The sequence below is a fragment of the Carex rostrata genome, chromosome 14, assembly GCF_964058835.1.
Source record: "Carex rostrata chromosome 14, lpCarRost1.2, whole genome shotgun sequence".
Lineage (NCBI taxonomy): Eukaryota > Viridiplantae > Streptophyta > Magnoliopsida > Poales > Cyperaceae > Carex > Carex rostrata.
Genome location: NC_135931.1, coordinates 786,517 through 807,599, shown reverse-complemented (window position 1 = coordinate 807,599; position 21,083 = coordinate 786,517). Strand labels below are relative to the sequence as shown.

The 21,083-nt window shown below is 34.5% G+C and overlaps 3 protein-coding genes across 4 annotated transcripts in view; 2 read left to right on the top strand and 1 right to left on the bottom strand.

Annotated features, from left to right (window-relative positions):
• LOC144565255 (protein SULFUR DEFICIENCY-INDUCED 1-like) overlaps positions 1-21,083 on the top strand; it is an 89,837-nt gene that overhangs the window by 10,355 nt on the left and 58,399 nt on the right. The window lies entirely within an intron of this gene.
• Positions 745-3,729, top strand: LOC144565254 (Regulator of chromosome condensation (RCC1) family protein). The gene is made up of 8 exons (XM_078314963.1): positions 745-1,020; positions 1,484-1,639; positions 1,727-1,891; positions 2,003-2,164; positions 2,583-2,714; positions 2,883-2,996; positions 3,200-3,298; positions 3,394-3,729. Exons 1-8 carry the CDS (start codon positions 780-782, stop codon positions 3,561-3,563), a joined length of 1,239 nt encoding a protein of 412 aa, XP_078171089.1. The 5' UTR covers positions 745-779; the 3' UTR covers positions 3,564-3,729.
• Positions 4,543-15,285, bottom strand: LOC144565252 (inositol hexakisphosphate and diphosphoinositol-pentakisphosphate kinase VIP2-like). Of its 2 annotated transcripts, none has more exons than XR_013514861.1 (31): positions 14,758-15,285; positions 14,595-14,654; positions 14,099-14,145; positions 13,923-14,006; positions 13,752-13,815; positions 13,440-13,593; positions 13,267-13,337; positions 13,037-13,141; positions 12,646-12,738; positions 12,465-12,539; positions 12,194-12,279; positions 11,834-12,043; positions 11,526-11,625; positions 11,362-11,432; positions 11,146-11,224; positions 10,900-11,058; positions 10,708-10,750; positions 10,485-10,567; positions 10,286-10,348; positions 10,125-10,199; positions 9,895-10,020; positions 9,380-9,621; positions 9,226-9,270; positions 8,802-8,868; positions 8,607-8,678; positions 8,289-8,533; positions 7,829-7,889; positions 7,562-7,729; positions 7,414-7,488; positions 6,368-6,707; positions 4,543-4,858 (listed from the first exon to the last, which is right to left on the bottom strand). XR_013514861.1 is itself a non-coding variant. In XM_078314961.1 (31 exons), exons 1-31 carry the CDS (start codon positions 14,809-14,811, stop codon positions 4,757-4,759), a joined length of 3,189 nt encoding a protein of 1,062 aa, XP_078171087.1. In that variant the 5' UTR covers positions 14,812-15,283; the 3' UTR covers positions 4,543-4,756. The 2 variants fall into 2 exon arrangements, 1 of the variants encoding a protein (XP_078171087.1); XM_078314961.1 differs by having other exon boundaries at positions 6,498-6,707; positions 14,758-15,283.

Below are 21,083 nucleotides of genomic sequence, written 5' to 3'. Positions count from 1 at the left end.
TTTGATTTTTACCATTTTAATGAAATAACGAGCTAAATCATGATGGTCTATAAAACATCCATTTTTTTTTCTAAATATAACTTTAAACTTGTACTTTCGTTTATGATCTTGAAGATTAAATGATAAATTGATATTTAAACTCGTCCCATATTTTTTTTTTATTTAATAAAAATAATATCTTTACATACATATTGACATTCATAGATTAAGATCACGTCTCTGCTCTTGATGTCAGTTATAAAATAATTTTGAAAGATGTGAACTTAATTCTATCAAATATTCCAAAATGAATTATTCAAGTTTCCATTTACTTCATATATCAAAAACAACATGTACATAATTTAAAAAAAATGTAACAAATTAAAAGTATACTAACTGGTTTATATTAAACAACATGTAATATAATATACACAAAGAGCTTGACCTACAACAACCCATAATAGATAGCAAAATTATAAAAAAAAAAAAAAAAAAAAACCCTCCCATTAGTGTAAAAATATTTTGATAGCCGAACTTATGTAAGACTTGGTAGAGGTAAGATCGCAACTTACAATATAGAACTCAGAAGTCAGAATTAGAGCTGCTCAAAACGCACAAATTTTGTCCAAAATAACTCAAATTTTAATTTTGGATGCGGACCCTCCGATCAGAATCCGGACCATCCGGCTCGTGATGGAATGCACGCGATCGCTTTAATATAAAAATTTATCTCAGTTAATGAAAACAGCACCCTCCTAACCTCCTTCCTCGAAAAGGCGAGAAACGGGGAGTTATCAAACATGGAAGAGACTTTGGCAGGTAGTAACAAAAACAGCGCAAAAGAGGCAGAGGCAGAGGCAGAGGCAGAGGCAGAGGCAGAGGCGGGAGAAATATGGGGATGGAGCTGGGGAGCTGGTACAGACGGCCAGCTTGGCACCGGATCCTTCCAAGACGAGTACCTTCCCAAGCCCTTTCGCTTCTCAACTCCTCTTTCAATCTCTCGCCTCGCATGTGGCGGCGCCCATTCCATCGCACTTTCTCGTAACGAATCTCTCCTTTCACTCTCTTTTTCTCGTTAGCTCATACTTGCCACTATCTAGTCTAGTCTAGATGCACTTAGTTTTATTCACCGCCTAACGATCGAGTAGATGGATCGATTGGGAGCTGCATAGCAAAATTCTTCGTCCTGATTATACTATAACGTCATCAGAATTTTCCAGTAGGAACTCCTTCTTGCTGGCATTTCAGCAAGTGTTTGAGCTGCAAAATTGACCTTAGTTAGTCACATCTAAGAATCCACACATAATCTTTATAACGTTTAAAAATATCAGAGTTAATAATTGGATAATTTTATTCACAGCTCAAAAGACTAGAATCTCTTGTTTCAATTTGACAAAATCACAATTTCACACTGCTGTCACGAGACTCTAGTAAGTGCTTCAGCCGTGAAAATCAGATGAATCTTTGCAAATTTGTCAGAAAAATCTAATTTTTCTTCTTTCAGGTGATGGGAGAGTGCTCTCGTGGGGAAGAAGTGACTATGGTCAGCTCGGTCATGGAGATTTCGAGAACAGCGGAAGACCAAAACTTTTAGAGTTCTTTGAAGGTTTTAAAATAAAACGTGTTTCTGCTGGATGGAATCATTCTGCATTTGTTACAGGTTTTTGTCACATCAAATTTGAAACTTCAGCTTGCTATGTTTTGCTGTTGGATATTGATTGCTTTTTCTATATATTTCCTTCTCTAGATACTGGGCGTTTGTTTATGTGTGGAAATGGATCGTTTGGGCAACTTGGAAATGGAGATACCCAGTCTTGTAATGTGCCATCTGAAGTTGCATTCTTTAGTTCAAAGCATGTTGAAGTTGAAGAGATAGCTTGTGGGATCCGCCACACGCTTGCCTTGGTTAATGGTAAAACTTCTCTATGTTCCAAATTGAACCATATAGGTGCATGTAATTATATGTATATATCATGTGGAAGAGACAAAGGACTAATGTAACACACTGTAACACTCATCACAGATAAACGAGTATATGGTTTTGGTTCAAATAAACATGGGCAAGTTGGTAACATTTCATCTAAGATCCAGAAATCATGTAAATTTCCTGAAGTTGCTGATGGACTTGAGAACTGCATAGTAGAAGCTGTATTTGCAAATGGAGATCGTAGTGCTGCATTAACTGGTAAATTAATTGCTACTTCTCTGTAAATTTTTGTGCATGCACTTGTGAATTCATCGAAAAAAACTATGTATGTCAAGAACAACCTTTCTCAGTTTTAGACGAGTCTGACAAGTTGCAAAAGTACATGCCAATAAAAGTATGTCTTTCTGTTACAATGGACCTAAAAGTTTTCTATATTTGCAGATAACATGTAACATCTGAAACATTAAGCCTTTGGAAAGAAAACCTAGTCTCTTGAATCAGCTCAACCCAGTTTTTTTATAATTACTAAATTACCCTCAAATGAGGTTTGGTGTTAGTTGCAAATATCCGGAAAGTAAATTTACTGTTGGGTTTTACTTGGAAAAGATTTCATAAAGCATCTTCCGTCTGTGATATCTTTCTTTTGTGATCACCATATGGAAATAGTTTCAAATAGATAATGGAGAGTTGTACATATGGGGCCGAGCATTCAGTGGTAAACTTAAATACTCGCATCCAAGAAGAGTGCCATCATCATCAAATTTCTCTCAAGTTGCTTTGGGATGGCATCACGCTGTGGTTTTATCTGGTATGCAATATATTTCTTATCATTGCTTATATGTTACATGATAGAATATATGTATGATTTAACAGCATAAAGGAATCTCAGCCAATTTTAAGCTAAGCTAAGTTGAGTCTAGACTTAAATTGACAAAGAACACTCTGAGTATTAATTTGTTTTTTAATTATGCCATAGATGGTGAAGTATACATGATTGGTAATTATCACCATGCACGGCACGGTGGATCTTCATCTGCCAATGTTGTGCAAGATCAGTATTTTCCTTCTGCTTTTACGATTGGGACTAATGGTAAATTTATCTATTTCATTTTTCTAAAATTTGCTCTACCTCAAAAAATAGTGAAGAAAAATCTGAAATCTTCACTTTGTGGCGGTCAAATTAATTTAGAGTTGGTTTCCACTTAAAAATCAATTAAAAATGCATTTGTGGTTGTTTTCCTATTGGGTAGGTTTAGAATCAACTGTTTTATTCACTATGCAAATAATTTGTAGAAAATCCCTCAGAGCCATCACTGAAGAAAGTAGAAGGCCTAGAAGGAGAAAAGGTTGTCCAAATTGCGTCAGGTGCTGAGCATTCTGCCTTGCTAACAGGTGCTTATATAATCTATTTTCCAAGTATACCTTTTGCAGTGTGGTTGGCATCAACATTCTCAACCTTTTATTTGTTTGTTAATTATTTTGGATAGATAAAGGAAGTGTGATGACTTGGGGATGGGGAGAGCATGGACAGCTAGGCTTAGGAGATACATGTGATCAAGCACTTCCACAGAGGGTGAACCTTGAGGAAGCAAGTGCACTTGTAACTATTAGACTTGCGGTATACTGTGGAAGTGGTTTTACAGTTGTGACCAGATGAGATGTAACCTATTATTTATTATATGAGCAGTAATAATAGACTTTTCGAGTCATTCGAGGGCATGGCTGCTTTAATTTGGAATTACTTTTGCAGTTGACATGCCTAAGATTGCTTGTAGCTGGCTTGATAGTGATTTGTTTATTAACTTTGCTAGCCTGGATTTTTGATATCTCAGCGATAATCTAAGTCTTTGGCAGGGATATACGTCATATTAGATAATAAAATAATATGAGCCCCCGATTAAAGACCCGAGCATGTCAACGCGATTATGATTTATGACTATCTACCGTGTAGTTGTAAAAGATTCCACTTAATTTTTGTAGCACATTTCAAATTTTACCAGCTGTGACCAATGTTGCTTACAATTGTATCAGTGTACAGCTCACTGGCCGCTAATTTCAACCAGGTACACAGAAGCCTTGTACAATTATGCATTTTAGTATGGCCAACTCCTAGAAGGCTGTACTATAAAATCTTGGTACAGAAGACAATTGTCAAAATCAATGTTATTAAATGCGGTTTATATATGCATATGAGGATTTTTATGCAGACTTATATATGTGAATTTTAAAATGAGAATTCATATATATATAAACAAATATGCGGTAATATGCAACAATATGCGGTAATAGTCGATATCATACAAACAAGTATGTGGCAATATGCGGCTGAATGTGCAGTAGTAAAATGCAGTAATAATATGTAGTAATATACAGCCAAATATCCGGCCACATGCAGAACCGCATACAGATTTCTATACGACCAAATATGCGGTCTATGCAAATATGCGGACACATAGACCGCATTTTATTACACCGGTCAAAATAAGCTCCAACAGACAAAATGGCAATAAAAGAACTGGACAAGAAGCTAGCTAATTTGCTATTTCTGGAGCAATTGCTCAAATTTCTGACTCATCTCACTCGCAGAGAGAGACGCCGATCAAACTCCCAAAACTTTCAGCTGTAAACGCAAGTCAGAAATTTGAGCAGCTGCTACTTGCTATTTTTACTAATCCACAGCTTATGCTATAGTTCATCAAAGAAAAAAAAAAAAAAAAAAGGTTTGCATAATTATACTTATTATGCTCCCAGCTTCCAATTGCAACCCAACATTTGAAAATTTTAAACGGAAGCCATAAACTCTGCTACAACTTTTAACTATGGCGGCATACATCACTTGCGCTTACTATATCACGATTCAGTCATTACATTGCTTGGTTGTCCTTCGTTTGCAATCCCCGACCTCTGCTTGATTTTCTTCTTCACAGGACCCCCAAAAAGATCACCCTTTGACTGCAATTTTGTTCTTAGATTAAACATTAATGCAATGTACTCCAAAGTGATATCGATGAGAATTCAGTAAGCTATACAACTTTCAAATAAGGCAAAAGACAAACTGAATCAAATTAGAAACCTTCAAATGCAACACATAGATGTGGTAAATTGACAAAGCATAGTACCAGATTAGAAAACATTTCAGTGCATTAAAGATTTGTATTGTTTAATTAGTTAAATGAACAAAAATAACACTTTAGATTATTTTGGAAAATATCGAAGTACCTAATTTTTATTTTATGGTAAAACTCTAGTGAAGCCTCTGTTTTAAAACCCTTTTGTTTTTTTGTTTTTTGGGAGATATACCCTTTTCCTTTTCAAACCCTAATAATGCAAATTGTATTTTTTATTTTACTAATTTCAGAAAACAAAGTCACAACACCTTTTATTTCCTATTTTTGATGAAAGTTCATAGGCTCACGGGACAGCTCAGCATCTAAACTCACTTGCCATCCCAACCCAATATTTATATGAACAAAAAGATTAAAAAAAAAAATCGGTTTATTTGCTACATAGTTTCAGAAGACTCCAATTTTGTTTGGCCTTCCCCTCCCAAGGTACATGCAATCAGCTAATTCCCCTCACTATTGTGTACTTTTCTGTTCTCCAGCTCCCTCTTGTAAAAGAGCCATGGTTGATTTTCTGAGTACCTTTTTCTACTAATATATCTTTTATTTAACGCAAGACACTCTTTTAACTTTTACGAAAGAAGTATCAATACTATGCAAGTAAAATGGCCTCGATACTGGTAATGGTATTTCCAAGATAGATTAGCTTGATTCTAAACCACTAAATTAGAAAAGGGAAACTTTTTTACAACACCATGCCAATAACTATACATAGCACGGATTGGTCCATATTATGAATTAATATCACCCTTTTCAAGGTCCAAATAGTCGATCTCAATTGTTCAACATGATCTCAATATGAAAATGTACTTGTTTACTAAATTTTTATTTTTTTTACTATTTTTGTAGATAGGTAGAAAGTCACTTGATCTAAAGATTCTAGATCATTCAAAAGTAGTGATTTTCTATATATCTAAAAAAATAGTAAAATAATTTCTAAAAAAAATATAAATTTAAGTCTGCAAGTACATTTTCATATGGAGATCATGTTGAAAGGTTTGGATAGACTTTTGGACTTTGAAAACGGAGATATTGATCCAAAGTACGGACCAATCCACACTATGCACAGTACCATATCCTCACCACTATAATTACTACCACATATGACAATGCACGACTCAATGACCATATTTGTCATTTTCTGGTTTCCATTTATTGCTAAATTATTTTCTTTCCCAAATCATATCTCACGTCTTTTTCTAGCAACAAAGAACTTCAACGGTTGAATTGGATGTGTTTTTATTCTGTAAACAATTAAGTTAGCAACAGCAACTATTTTAAGTATGAAATCATGTAATTAGCTTCAGCAAACTATCACTAGTCAGCTTTTGGTAAATACCTCATACAAGTGCATCAAAACCAAAACGGACAAAACGGTCGGGAACAAAGTTTAATGAAGACTTGAACAGTTGGTCTTATTTTGGATATGAAGAGGCAGAGTTCTTATAATGAAAGGGGAGGAGATTAACCAATCGTTCGATCACCCCCTTGGAGAAGTAGCCCGAAAAAGGCTGTGGTGTGGCGGGGGGCGGGAAATCCTCAGCTGGCATTGCAAAAGACCTTATCATCTTCTCAAATTTATCCAGGGTTAGGTACGATCCTATCTCCTGCAGTCTCTCTGGCCCCATTATCGGTAATATGTGATCTTGGAGGTATGAAGGGGCCTCCATGTTGTCTTTCTGCATACAAAGAAATTAATATTATTTTTTTTAGGAAGTTGGCACAAAGTCTACTACTTTTCATTAACCAAAAACTAGGGTACAACTATTTTACAAGGAGAAGGCGGGAATGGAGAGAGAATAAGGACTGCCTTAGTCCCAGAATGGCAATGGTGTTCTTATAAGTTGCTACTATATTCTTGGATTTCTGTATCTGATTTGTGTTTGTGTTTAGTTTTGAAGTACATTACTTATTTATCGAATATTTTTTACTCGATCCAAACTTTTTTTTAGATAGACCATTTTTACTTCAGTTGCTTATTGCATTAAGTCTAAACATGCAACTTTTGTTAGATAATAAATAGAAACTTGGTCTCAGATTTCATTTTCTCATGATCAAACAATTGGGGAAAAGTAATATTAATTGCTGTTTCAGTTCAGTTCTTTTAGTACTTCCATTTTCATGAAATGAAGAAGGGTCAAGTTCCAGTTCATTTAGGGTATAATTAGAATCTCACCCCTGCCTGCTGTAGTATACAGACTCCAAACAACCTTCCAAAGCGATATTAAAGAAAAAAAAAAGACCTTGGTAAAATGGCTATTTGGACTTGCCAACTTAGTTACTCTTCTCCATTTCAAAAGGAACTTTTTCTGTTTTTAATTTTTATTTTAATATTTTATAATTATTCATTTTCTTGGATAAATAGAAAAAAAAAAATATGATCACCTCCAGAGGACTTAAATCAGCACCACGACTAAATGTCATCTCTATGCGGAATCTCTTTGGATCCTCTATCGGCACCTGAATATTTGTAACATCAGTAGTTTGGTTTTGATTTTCATCTTTTAATTTGATAAATAGTCAGGGCCTTTACCTCGGTATTCTCAAACATTCTCAAGACAATGTAGCTCATGTAATCAAGTTCCCGAGTCTTAAAAAGCTTTTCCAGAGAACTCTGTGAAACAAGGCCCTCCTCCCCATGTAATGACTCATCAAGGTTGCAGTACCTCAGTACGTTCATCATTGAGTGTATATGTGATTCCTGTTGTAAAAAGAAACAAGATAATTATTGTCTCAGATTTGGGCTATTTTTGCAGAAAGATAAAAGACCAAGAACTGAACTGAATATATCTGTCCTTACTGATGTGAAGTAAAGCCTTGTGCGGACTTGTCTTTCAGGTGATTTCACATCATTTGCATACCTTAGGAAAGTATGAAACTCACGTTAGATCTCATAACATAAACATCCAACATTTGTATCTTAGACAACACTTTTTGCTAATTGCATAAGATGCCAAACAATTAAAAAAAAAACTAATTACTACAAGTGACTAAACTGCCCCTGATTTTTTTCAACTTGTCTCAACCGTATATCACACTCCTATCCAGTAGGGGACCCATATAATTAAATTGAACTCCTTTATTTGATATTAGCTTAATTTGGTTTTGGGAACACGTCTTGTTGAAACTTGGTTATTTGTACTGCCTTTTTCCATCACATTCATCTAGGGATCAAGTCTTATCAGCCCTTATCTCCAAACATTAAAAATGTCAAGTGTACTTTACAAAAAGAACCAAAAAAAGAAAGATAAATTACTGACTTCGGATCCAGACGATATTTTGTCTCTTTATCCTCATCCTCCTCCTGGCTCATTGAGTTTTCATTAGAAGGTCTTCTCACATCCCGATTATTGTCATGAGGCCTCTTTTGTATGGCAGGCTCACTAATAGTCTTTGAATCAAATGGAGCTTCGTTCTGACATGATTTGGGTTCAGCTACACTGAGAGCTTCTTCTCGAGTGTTCCGTAGATCAATTAAAATCTTACCCAAGAGTCGTCGTGCTATCTGTAGAACAGGACAGAAAGTTAAGTATACAAGTCTTATCTATTGATTTTTATCATAACTAACAGTGTTATACCTTGGAACCAATGCTGAGCTTCTGCTTTGGATTTATACCATACTCATTTGGAATGACACCATCAGCAAGGAGCTAAATAAAGAAGATAAAAGGTTGATGTTACCATGACAAGAAATTATTGTCCAAATAAAGCTATTTAAAAAAAGAGAGCCAAAGTTTCAAACAGAAGTCAAGTAGAGTGTGATTTCTTGGTACCTGAGCAGCTTCAAAGAGTTCAGCTAAGCCTTCAATATTGAGATGCGAGTTGTGCAAGAGGTCATACCTATCATTAATTGAGAGTTACAAAAGGAAGGTATAGAAGCATAATTGAGTAAATGGAAATGCACACGTAATCATATTCTAATAAGCTGTTAATCCAATATTTGTATGTAATGTTTCACCATGGTAACATCAAATAGCCCACTTTTCTGGCAACTCTAAATTTGATAATTAGAATATAGTGTTTTAATAACTCTCTAACAAATCTAACGATAATCTCCCCTAGCTATCAGAAAGCTTACTGCAAAAAAATTTGTTAAATTGAGCAATGATAAGTGCATGTGACATAAAAAAAGAAATATCACCTATGTAACAGGATAAAAAAAACATATCTCAATGACCAAAAGAAGTATCTACTTACTTGCAAGAATCATAGACATCTGGAATCTGAGTAATGTCGAACCGGCTGCAACACCACAAAATGTTTTAATAAATTACTGCCACAATTGCAATTCTTGGTTTCCTGGTGAAATTTTTATAGGAAAAGGAAATAAAGAAATATATGGAGAAGTTACTCTTTTCTCTCATTATATAGGTCTCTCTCGAGCTTTTTCCATCGAGCAAACATCAGAAGGAAGCTCTCGCTGCCACAAGGCAGCCCCGCAGCAATCCTAGCAGCATCAATTGTCGTCTTTCCAAAGGCCTTTGCTTGGTCATAGGAAATCTTTGCAGTGTAAGCATTACTGGTGGCAACCTTTTCGTCTTCATCTTCAGCTAGCATCATCACTTGCTCCGTAACATCTTTTGTTAACGCAGCCTGATAAATGCCAAACCATAATTCAGTACTTCAGAAAAGCAAGTATTGAGAGCATTGTTGCACCTGCTATTGAAATTTTATTATTGCCGTACTGCATTGCATCATTATCTCATTACATAGACAATAGAGATTCCAGCACTTGAGCAAACATTTATGTAAAATATATTGCAGTTCAGGAGAATTTGAGTTCTATTTAACAATAACGAGCATGTAAATTTAAAAGGCAGAGATAATGGAACTGAGGAACTTCAATAAACATTATCCACAAAATACCATTTTTGGAAGAAGTTGAGAAGCATTTGAAGGAACACCAGCACCGTCAACCATCCATGGAGCTTCCAAACATCCATTTATAACTTCCGATTTAATATTTGAAATTATAATTTCCTGCAACCTAGCCTGCAGCTCCATCCAATTGCAAATCAATTATTGATTTAAATTTTTAACTTTAAAAACAGATAAAATAAGAAAGTCGCATTAGAGAAATTATGAAATGAACAAACCTTTGCTTCATCCATCTCAACACTAGAATCCTCGAGCCCATCCAACATTGATGAATCTTTACTAACTAGTGATATCTGAAAACAATATCAAAACATAGTTACCAGTGTAATTATCAACAGCCAGTCAAGTTATATATGAAAAGGAGAAAAAACAGTAGTACCAGAATAGGAGTTAGCTCTCCCTCCAAATCAAGAAGACCTTTGGCAAATGCAGCTGCAGACATCTGTAATTCCATGAATTTATGAGTCAGAATTGTCAAGAGTGTTCTAAGTTTTAAGAAAATAGACAAGATCAAACTTTGTATGCAGAGGTAGATCTTAGTCTGTTAACCATCATTTAAACTTAAAGCAATACTTAACCTGGACACGGCCTTCATCAGAGCTGTATATTTTGAGATCATGGCGGTAGGTGCTATGAAGACGAAGCAACCCAGTCCCCTCTCCTGTGCACAGTATAGGATTAAGTGGCTGATATGCAAGTATAATACATAATTTACCAAATCAATGAATTCATGATCATATCCATTGCATTTCAGAAAGTTTCATCATCTCGCAAAATTATAGTAATTAATTATAAACCAACCTGGATACATATTATTCCTGAAGTATCTCCCCAACTCCTCAGCCTGTGTACAGAGTGACAGGAAAGTTAAGATTAAAGCCTCACATTCTAATCAGCAAGGAAATAAAGACAAAATTCGCTACTAAATTTACTGGATTAACAAAAGGCATAACTCCAACATAGGGTTCATAAGATGAACTGTAGAGAGGTAACCTGTTTTCTTCCAGCATGAGTAAGCACACCACCATACTTCAGAACCATTAGAGCTTCAACAGGTCGCTCCTCTTCACCCTCTCCATTTTTCTTCGGGATATTCACCCATTTCAGTGGCTTCAGCTGAACTTTCCTATATATCCCCGAGAAGTGCCCCCCCTGACAGTCACCACAAGAGCATATTATTAGAATAAGCAAGAAACGAAGTAGCAGAAAAGAAGTAAAATTCAATTGAATAAATGGTACCTCCTCAAGAACGGCTTTTACTTGACGGAGCTTTTCTGCATGCTCTAGTTCAGCATCACTATCACTTTCACGGCCAGACCTAATATTAATCATAAATAACTTTGTTCAGTAGTAATATTGGAATTATAAGTACATTCAGATTCAAGTAAATGGTTTACTAAGAGCCGTATATTTTACAAATATTACAACTGAACAATATGATCAAGTAAAAAATACCTAGTGCGTGGTACAAGAATTCTTGTAGCATCCAACAGATCTTGCAACTGCACAGCACTCTTCAGCTTTGTCTTGAAAAGATAATTAAACAAAGAAATTAGTTTCTATAAGAAGTTAAGAACATGTGTTATTACTGAGGTTTAGGGTTTAGAGTTTTGAGTTACCTCAGCTCTAGGTTTCCCGCCATTGTACTTCAACATCAGATTGAGGAGCTTTTCTTCCGTCACCTTCAACTTCACTTTCTGCTTTGGTGTGCGATCACCACTATTTAAAGATAACAACATAAAAGCACAGTAATGGTAATTAAGGTACATGGAGATGCACATTCTGTACTGGTAATGCATTATCGGTACAGGTACAGTTACAAGTACTGATAAGCAACGGTTGAAAGAGAATATATTAAATTAACAATTCTCCGTACCATTAAAAAAAAAAAAAAAAAAATTCATCTCACTAGAACTGTTGCACTTACTGACGAATAACAGCTATAACACAACGGAGCTCTTCTGACTGGCCAAATGCACCTATAATACCGAGGCTTCCCTGACGGGTGATACCCTGAGGTGGCTGGATTGGCTCGTTCACCTTCCATGGTAGAGTAGGTGGTACAGTTGATGATAGGTGAGGTGCTTTTGCATCGAGAAACATTTTTCTCAAGATGCATGCCGCATCATCATAGTACCTAACCAATTAGATTTCTTGTAATGAGATAGATATCATAAATAAGCTTGTAATTTTTTACCTTTTTGTTTTTTATTTTAATTGGTAATTTTGTTTTCGTGAGAACAATTAAGAAAAACTGAAGCAACATTAAGACAACATAAGACTTTACTTGTACGAATTCTTCACAAAGCTCCATCCATTAACATCACAGACATATGAACGCCCCTCACACCTTAGCAAATCAAAACCGCAGACCTACGAAGTATAAAGTGTGCACCCATTATAAGTTTTGCAGCCATTGCAACTAGCACCTGAATTAAGAAAACCAGGTCTTCCCAAGTTTGTTAGCCAACAAGCTTTTCCCAACCCACTATTAGGCCTAAATGATGAACAAGTTTTACAGTTAAAGTAGATTAAATTTTATAAGTGATTAGATATACCGCTTGTCTAAAAGCTCGATAGACATCCCTGGCCATTTGTTTCTCGGCGGGAGTTAGCAGCACCGGGTACCTTACCTGAGCGTAAATACATTATAGTAAGGGGACTTCAGCATAATAATATAATATTAAACATGATGCTCCATCAGGAGCAAGATAGGGGATAACAATCGGGGTCTCTTACTTCTTTTCCATCAGGATTTCTCATAACAACTCCGTCAACGACTGGAGACTTGCGTGCCTCTGCATGCGCATATCCTGCACCTACGGTGTACACCTGTACAGAATACGATGCTTGAATAGTCTAGGAATACACTAAAAGATATACTATATTAGTCATGACAGGGTCGGAAGTACGTAACAAATTGGACATATGATATACAAGAATAGATTTGCTTTATGTTTTACTCGTCTTAGATTGAACTGTGCCTCCATATTACCAGTGCAAATATTATAGAAAGTGGGACAGTCAACGATTTTAGTAGACCGCAAACGTATACAACACAAGCTCTTAGCCTTGGACATAATTAAACCACAACCTACAAGTATAATGAAAAGAAAAGCCAAAAATTAACCTTCACATCTGTTCCTCCTGTAGGCATGAACTCCTCGTAGATATAAGAGCCTTCGCGTCGCACAGTTCGGACATCTGGATGAAATTCACTTGATCGATTTCCAACCTGAAGAGTTGCATATCATGAAGACCTTGTATTAGCAAGCACGGAGAAATTAAGAAAATATTCCCCGCCCCAACACCCGCCGTGTCGCAACCAACTTTAAGTATACTGTGAAACATAGAGCTGACCTTCCTAAACAATGCCTTCATTCCTCCACCAGCATAGCTCGGATAGTAAATCATGATACTGTGATCATCCCCTTCAAAGGTAGACTCACAGTCAGTGACATATTTGGAAATTCACGAAACATGCTAATTATACCAGCAAAAGATTGAGCTCACATTAATTGAGAACATCTTACCATCTATAGGTTTCTCCACAAAAGGCTTATAAAACCGTTTCCCATGTATTTCAACAAAATCATCTTGCTCGACAAAGTATTCTAATTCTTGACCTGGATATTCTCTCGACACAATTGCATTATTGGGAACTGGCACTCCATACATTTTTAGCCGCTACGTCACCAAGCATAAACAAAGAAACAGAAAAACAATGATTAGTATCTAGTGAAAGACATGCATTAGAGACGACAATCACATTGCATGCACATGCAAAAATTGAAGTTAAAATTAATTAAAATTATAGATGAGAATAGAGAAGAAAATGCCAATACCTCATAAACCTTACTACGATCATGGAGAAGGTATTGTGGCTCCAATTCATTCACTAAAAAAGGCCTAGCCAATAGTACAAATAAATAGATAAATTCAGTGAAAAATCAATGCATAGACCTTGGTTTTTTACTAATGCTCTGAGTACCAATTGTTAGTTTGAAATGTTCGACCTTCGTAGAGCTACATAACTTTCAGCCTTTTTGAGAGGATATCCAGTTGAGTAGAAAGCAATTAAGCAATCACAGAATGGCCAGCTGGAATTACACAGTCAAAAGTTTATTTTCCCAGATAAGTTTTTTTTTTTAAATATAATGAACAATTATAAGAATAATGATGATGAAAGTACCTCTCCACTGGCTCTTCGAGAATAACCCTGTCACCAAAAAATATAATCTGCGCAGGCATAGGTATCATGTTACTACGTGTCAATTAAAGTTTTCAGAAAGTTGGTCATGCATCAGAAAATAGTACATGCAACGCTACTTAGCCACCTAAAAGGTTATCTCCTGCTTGAGAATAGAGAGAATCCAGGTGAATAGCACAGGAAACAGAGAAAGAATAAACCATCCCATGGGACGGTAAGCTGAAACATGCAAATTGAGGTACTAATACCATTCCCCTTATCCAACTCCCAAGGATAGGGTTCCTATTGCACCTCATAAAATAGGATTTAGCACAGAATAGCATCGTGTGGGGAGAAATACCTGACTAAAGTAGAAGAATGATTCCGAATAAGGAGAATAACAATGCATATGAGAAGGTGCGATATCCTTACAAATCAATGCTTAAAAATCGAAATAAAAAAAAAAAAAAATTATGTGGAGCAGATGTGATGCGAGTACCTCAAACTCGCCAAATGCGCGCAATCTATCAAGAATCTGTTCCATTGGAGGCGATACCGCCTGAAAAGAAACGCGTACATCAATTGAAACATCTAACAATTGCAAAGAGAAAACGATATAAGCTCGGGAAAAGAGAAACCGAGCGAATCCGATCTGAACCTACCTTCTTTTCCATTACGCAAACCCCGATCGTTATCTTATCCCCTGCTTCTCCCATCTTACCCTTTTTCGTCCCCAATCTGAGCCTCTCGGCTAATGACTACTCTTATTTCACTATTTGAAGGAGGAGGAGAACTGGAGGAGGGAATATGGAGGAGAAATATGAGCGCGTAAAATAGAATATTCCAGAAAATTAAAAGGAGCGATTGAACAAGTCCGTCTTAAAAGAGTCAGCGGAGAGGGGAGTGAAAAGGGAATGTCGCATTATTTATTCAAACGCCATTGCGAAAAAATATAATAAAAAAAAAATAAACTAAAGAGGAGGAGCCCCACATTCAAAGATAAATAAAAAATAGATAAAAGTTTCTGTGGTCGTTAACTAGGGGGGGTATAATTTTATTGGTGTATAATAATTAATTAAAGAATAATCGAGTTCATCGAAGAAGAAGGAAGGAGAAGAGGTTAGGCGAGCTCAGGCGGAGGCGGCGAGGTTAGGCGAGCAAACTTGGGATGGGTTGTATCTTGTATGTATGGGAGGTGGGAGCCACCAATCCATGTATATCTATCTCTCTGTATAGGATTTGGGATCGTTTGTGATGCAAACAACTTTTGAGCCACAAAAGATGAGAAAGGATTTTCTGTGCTTAACTGAAGAGTATAAGCAATCTTCTTCTTTTTAAAATAATGTTACTTAAAGATTCAGAATCTTTTATTTACTAAATTCATGATCAACGGCTAAAATATAAAATTATTAAGCTACTCCTGACTCCATTCATTAGTAGACGTAATTGTCATATAACTTGTTCAAAGAATCCGTCTCTAACTTTTGAATTCAAAAATATAGAACGGATAAGTAATAAAATTTCTTAATGTGGGATTTAATTTTAATTTGTGAGTTTCCGAGAAATCTATATCCGAAATTAAAAATTCACATTCTTATAACATTTTAAGTTAATTTAACTAAGTTATTCTATGCATATCTAGATAAATGTAAATACTTAATAATAAAGTCCAAATGGATATTTATGTGCAGGTGTAGGTAGACCTGATTATTTTTAGAAATATTTTTAGATAACACTAACTAATGGTCTATCAGCATATTGCAATAAACAACTAACTGAAAATTCACATCAATCATACGATCCAGAATTTTGATCAGGAGTATGCACAAAAAATTAATAAGAGTACAATTTTTTCTCTTGATGAATCAGTCAAAGGCAGGGGCGGAGCGAAACTTTCTGACTATGGGGGTCAATCGTGAATGGGAGTCAATCATATAAATTTTTATGTTGTGAATGGGGTCAATTTACAATATTTGTACCATTTTACTCTAGATTATAAAGAAAACTGTGTATAAATACAAAAATTTTGAAAAAATATGGGGGTCAATTGTGTTAGTTTGTAATAATCTAGAAGTCAATAATACGATAAATTAATCATAAAGCTTTGTTCATGAATTGAATGTTTATTTATATATCATTTTGTTGCCTTGAGTATTATTGAAATTATGGATCATTTCGAGTTCATGACTGAAATTGTGAAACTCCATAATATAGATAATATATACTCTTAAAAGTCACTGACCAAGGTAATTAGCAGGAACACTAATTACCGCGATAAGGTTAGCATGTGGATTAAAAGATGGTTAAGTTTTACAAACCACCTGACATGAGATGTCATTTTAATCACATGGATACATGTTCTAGGAACATGGTATTTGACAGACCCCGAATGAAACATTAAATAGAATTGTGTTCGTGTCATTTATGTTTTCATTCAGTGTCAAAGTTCTACAGTATGAGGTATTTATCGTTCCCACTAAGAAATATATATGAGTGAGTGTTATCTAACGCTGTCCGTAAAAAGCAGCCATAACGATAGCATTCCCATATGTATAACTTAGCTGAGGAAGTGATAGTCTACCAAGAATACTACTTGTCCCTCGTATCTCTATACGAGCTATAGCATCACTGGGCCCCTTGATAGAGTTAGATTATCTGCATGCGGTATAATTACAAGAGTAATTATATTTGATAATCTACTCAAGATCAAGAAAAGATACAGTTAACAAGGATGACACATATCTACCTTAAAACTGATCTGATAGCTATGAGACAGAAGAACTGACACAAGTAAATTGTTTACTGGATCGTGATATTGTACAGTACAGCATCATCTGTGTAATTGGATGGTCATGATGTGTTGCCAGATGCCACCCATGACTAACAGAAGTTAAAATAGTTTTAACTCTGTTTACCAACATAACACAGATCCTATTGGGTCACACCATATAGGAGCTACTCGGAGAATCTTACTGATTAATTATAAATTGATTATAATTAATATTAAGATGGTTATAATTAAATAATTAATTATACGTGATATAATTAAATTATAAATGTCATTTAGAATGACAAGCAGAAACAACGGTTAATTTATAAACGTACATGTTACGTTGTATAAAAGTTACCGAACAATAACCGAAAAGAAATATAATTGTACATGACAATTATATATATATGATTTGGAATTTTAATTGTTAATTATGGATTTGAATTATGGGTTTAAAAGCCCAAAATAATCAAAGCCTTAATTAAAATTAAAGGCCCAAAGTCAAAGCCCAAAATCAAAGCCTTTTACTATTCATGCCTTAATGGGCCAAGGGCAAAATGGTCATTTCACACCTATGCCACCTTGCATGACACCTTAGGGGTGTAGAAACATGGAGAAGAGTGTGGAAGGGTGTGAAAGGGGTATTTTGGTCTTTTCACATATTAAAGGATGAGGTGTCAAGGGCTTTTGGTAAATAGATTTGTTTTGAGGGGTATTTTGGTCTTTTGCGAACCTCCTCAAAACACTATAAATAGAGGGGTGAGGGTAGAGAGAAAATTTGCTAATTCACATGTTAATCTGATTACTTCGTTAATCGGTTTTTCCTCTCTTCCCTGATTTCGGTTATTACGAGATTCGGAAAAATATATTTTTAGATTCTGCGGTATTTCATGTTTTGCTTTATTAGTAAAACGGAATAACTTGCATTCTTAAATATATTTAAATTGTCCCTTTTTCGGTGAATAGTGTTTCTACAGAATTCCGCGGTTTACGATATTTCTGGCAGAAGAAATAAATCGCTCTCCGGTTAGTCCTGGTGGATAACCAATAGAGGTATCACACGTGTGATACTGCGAGTCGATTCCATCCCTGGTGAGGCTCTACTCGCTCGGTCTGCATTCCAACTGAGATTTGGAATCAAGGTATAAATTGTTATATTAATCTATTTAATTTGTAAATAGATTTAATGCTTTAGGAAATCAATTATGGAGTAGATCTGTAAATAGGATTAAACGAATCTTCTTGATTCATTTAATCCGTAGCTTAAGTTAGATGTAAAATTTTTTTTTTTTACTCTTTCCGCAGCTTAAGCTAATTAAATGGGTTTGAACCGTTCCTCGAAACCCAACAAATTGACCCCCATTGGCTCTTATTCGTCTCCGCCTCTGGTCAAAGGCGCATGTGCTGGTTACGTGCTGACTCACGTGCCCTGTGTCATGACCACATTTCAAAAAATTTACACGACAAGGCACATCACGCAAAAGATTTAGTCACAACACAACACGTGTGGTCACGTATAATTAGGATCGTTAGATCTTAATTGAATGGTGAATTCTGAATAAACTAACCTAAATTATGAAAAAAATAGTTAAACATGACCAAATCTGACATGTCACATTCGGACACGTCACGTCATGGCGTGATTAACGTACTCTGACCATTCATGTACTATGACCATTCTTTCAAATTTAGTCACAGTACGACACTACACGTGATCCAATTCACAGTACATATTCATATACTTAGTAGTTGATCTCTTTTTTCTCCTAACAAATCAATGATTCTTCTAAGTGGAGTGGCGAATCAGACTATGTCTTTTTTTAATATCTTTCTAAATGTCTAACAAATGAAAATTATTTTTTGGTACATTTTCTAAATTGCATAATAAAAATGTTAGCTGATGAAAATACAAAATATTAGTAGTTACAAAACATATGCTCATAAAGTTATTAGTAAATGTAACTAATATTTCTAAATACACGAAGAGGGGTTAAATTTTAATATATAAGATCTGAGAACTAGAACATATCTAATAGTTATATTTTTATTTAAATTTCATAAGTTTTACTATCAAGATTAAAAAAATAAAGTAGATAAAGACAAAAAAAAAAGATAGAAGTACTTCAATCGATTCCTTCTTCGTCTGAAGAAGACCGATAACACTGGACTTAAGGAACCTTATTTCAGAAAAAAGGAAAAAAAAAAAAAAAAAAAAAAGTCATATGTAATCCCTACACACAAATTAACAGCATACATAGCCACAGCCAATCCCAGAGATAGTGACAGGATAAACCGATGTCACGTGGAGGATGAGCTCTTCTTTAGCTTTTGGGAGATTTTAGGACCACCACTCATAACAGATACGAACCGCTTTTGATTCCACGTACTATGACAGTTGGGTCCCACAGTATCTCTTCGTGGTTGAAGTTGAACTCGTTTGGTCCGTTTGGACACGACTCTGTAACTGTATGCACTAAAAGCATCCAAGGGAGACACGGTGTTGACATCTGGGTTACGTTTTACTGTGCTGTGGGGCCAAACTGGGACTATCTTCCCATATGATATCACGTGAGAAACGCTGGATTGTTTTGAAAGTGGGAGGGACCCGCTAAACAGCAAGAGCAAACAAAAGTGCTGTCAACCTCAACAGTGTTTAAAGTTTAAACGGTTAAATAAGGGGGTCCCATTTCCTCAAGTAATTCAAAATTTGAGTTTTAATCCGAACCGTTCGATCCAAAATTAATATAATTATATAATTAGATTAGATTCTTCTTAAAAAAATTATACATTTATTTTATTTTCTGACTATGATCCTGATAATTCCTTAGTACCAACAAAAACAAGAAATGTGGTCCTCACCATAATTTTTTTTTTAAGTCCACGGGACTACGCTATTGTTCGATCATTTAAAAAAAATCACTATCCGACACAAATTCTTCCGAATCTTAGTTTTTAAAGTCACCTCATTTGGAGGCTCTAAAGGCCAGCAGTACCTCTGTACCAAATTTTTTATTAATATCTAAAAAAAATTACAAATTTCAAATTCTATCAACTTTTGTGCCGAATTTCAAAAATTATCCAAACTGATCAAAATCTCATCAGTTTTCCAAAGTGAGACCAGTGAAATTTTGACCGGTTTCAAAAAAAGAAACCGATGAGATTCTCATCAATTTTGTGTTTAATTTATTATTATTTTTGTTGTTGTTATAAAACATAAATTTAGTTAATTAATTTATTTTTTGTATTCAAATATTATAAATGTTTAATATATTTTTTTGAAAATAGATGAAATACAATATAATTGGATTTATTAGAAACACTGCGACAAATAACCCGGATCAACATTTTTAATAAATTTTTTACTATTAAATTTGGAAAATATATAAAGAAATATATTAAAAATTTGTTTTCCAATAATACATAAAGATATATTAAATTTTTTGAATAATTTTTTTTTCTTTTTTCTCTATTTAATGAACACACAAATAAATCATTAAAATAATGAATACTGTAAAATAGACTACTTCAATTGTAAAAATAAAATGTACAAACTATAAAATTGCAGACATGCAAAATTCACATATGAAAACGATAAAATAAAATGTTAAAAAATATTAATTTTCAAAAATGTAAAATTATCAAGTTAAACTGTGAAAACAAAAGGTAAAAACTATAAATTTATGAAATTGTAAAATTAGCAGATGAAAACAATTAAACAAAATTTAAAAAATATGAATTTTCAATACTGTAAAATAGTCAACTAAAGCTGTGAAAACAGAAAGTAAAAACTATAAATTTACAGCATTGTAAAATTAGCAGATGAAAACGATTAAATACAATTTAAAAAATATAAATTTTCAATACGGTAAAATTGTGAACTTAAACTATGAAAACAAAATGTACAAACTATAAAATTTCAACAATGTAAAATTAGCAGATAAAAACGATAAAAAAAATGTAAAAAATATAAAATTTCAATACTGTAAAACTGTTAACTTAAACTATAAAAACAAAACGTACAAACTACAAAATGCCAATACTGTAAAATTGGTAGATGTAAACTATAAACCAATTGAATGTATACAACATCCATAACATCAAAAATAAAAACTATAACACTTCAATACTGTAAACTGACTTATGTTAACTAGAAAGATAACAATTACAAAATATAATACATCATTGTTCAACAAAAAATAACAGTTCAAAAGCATATGT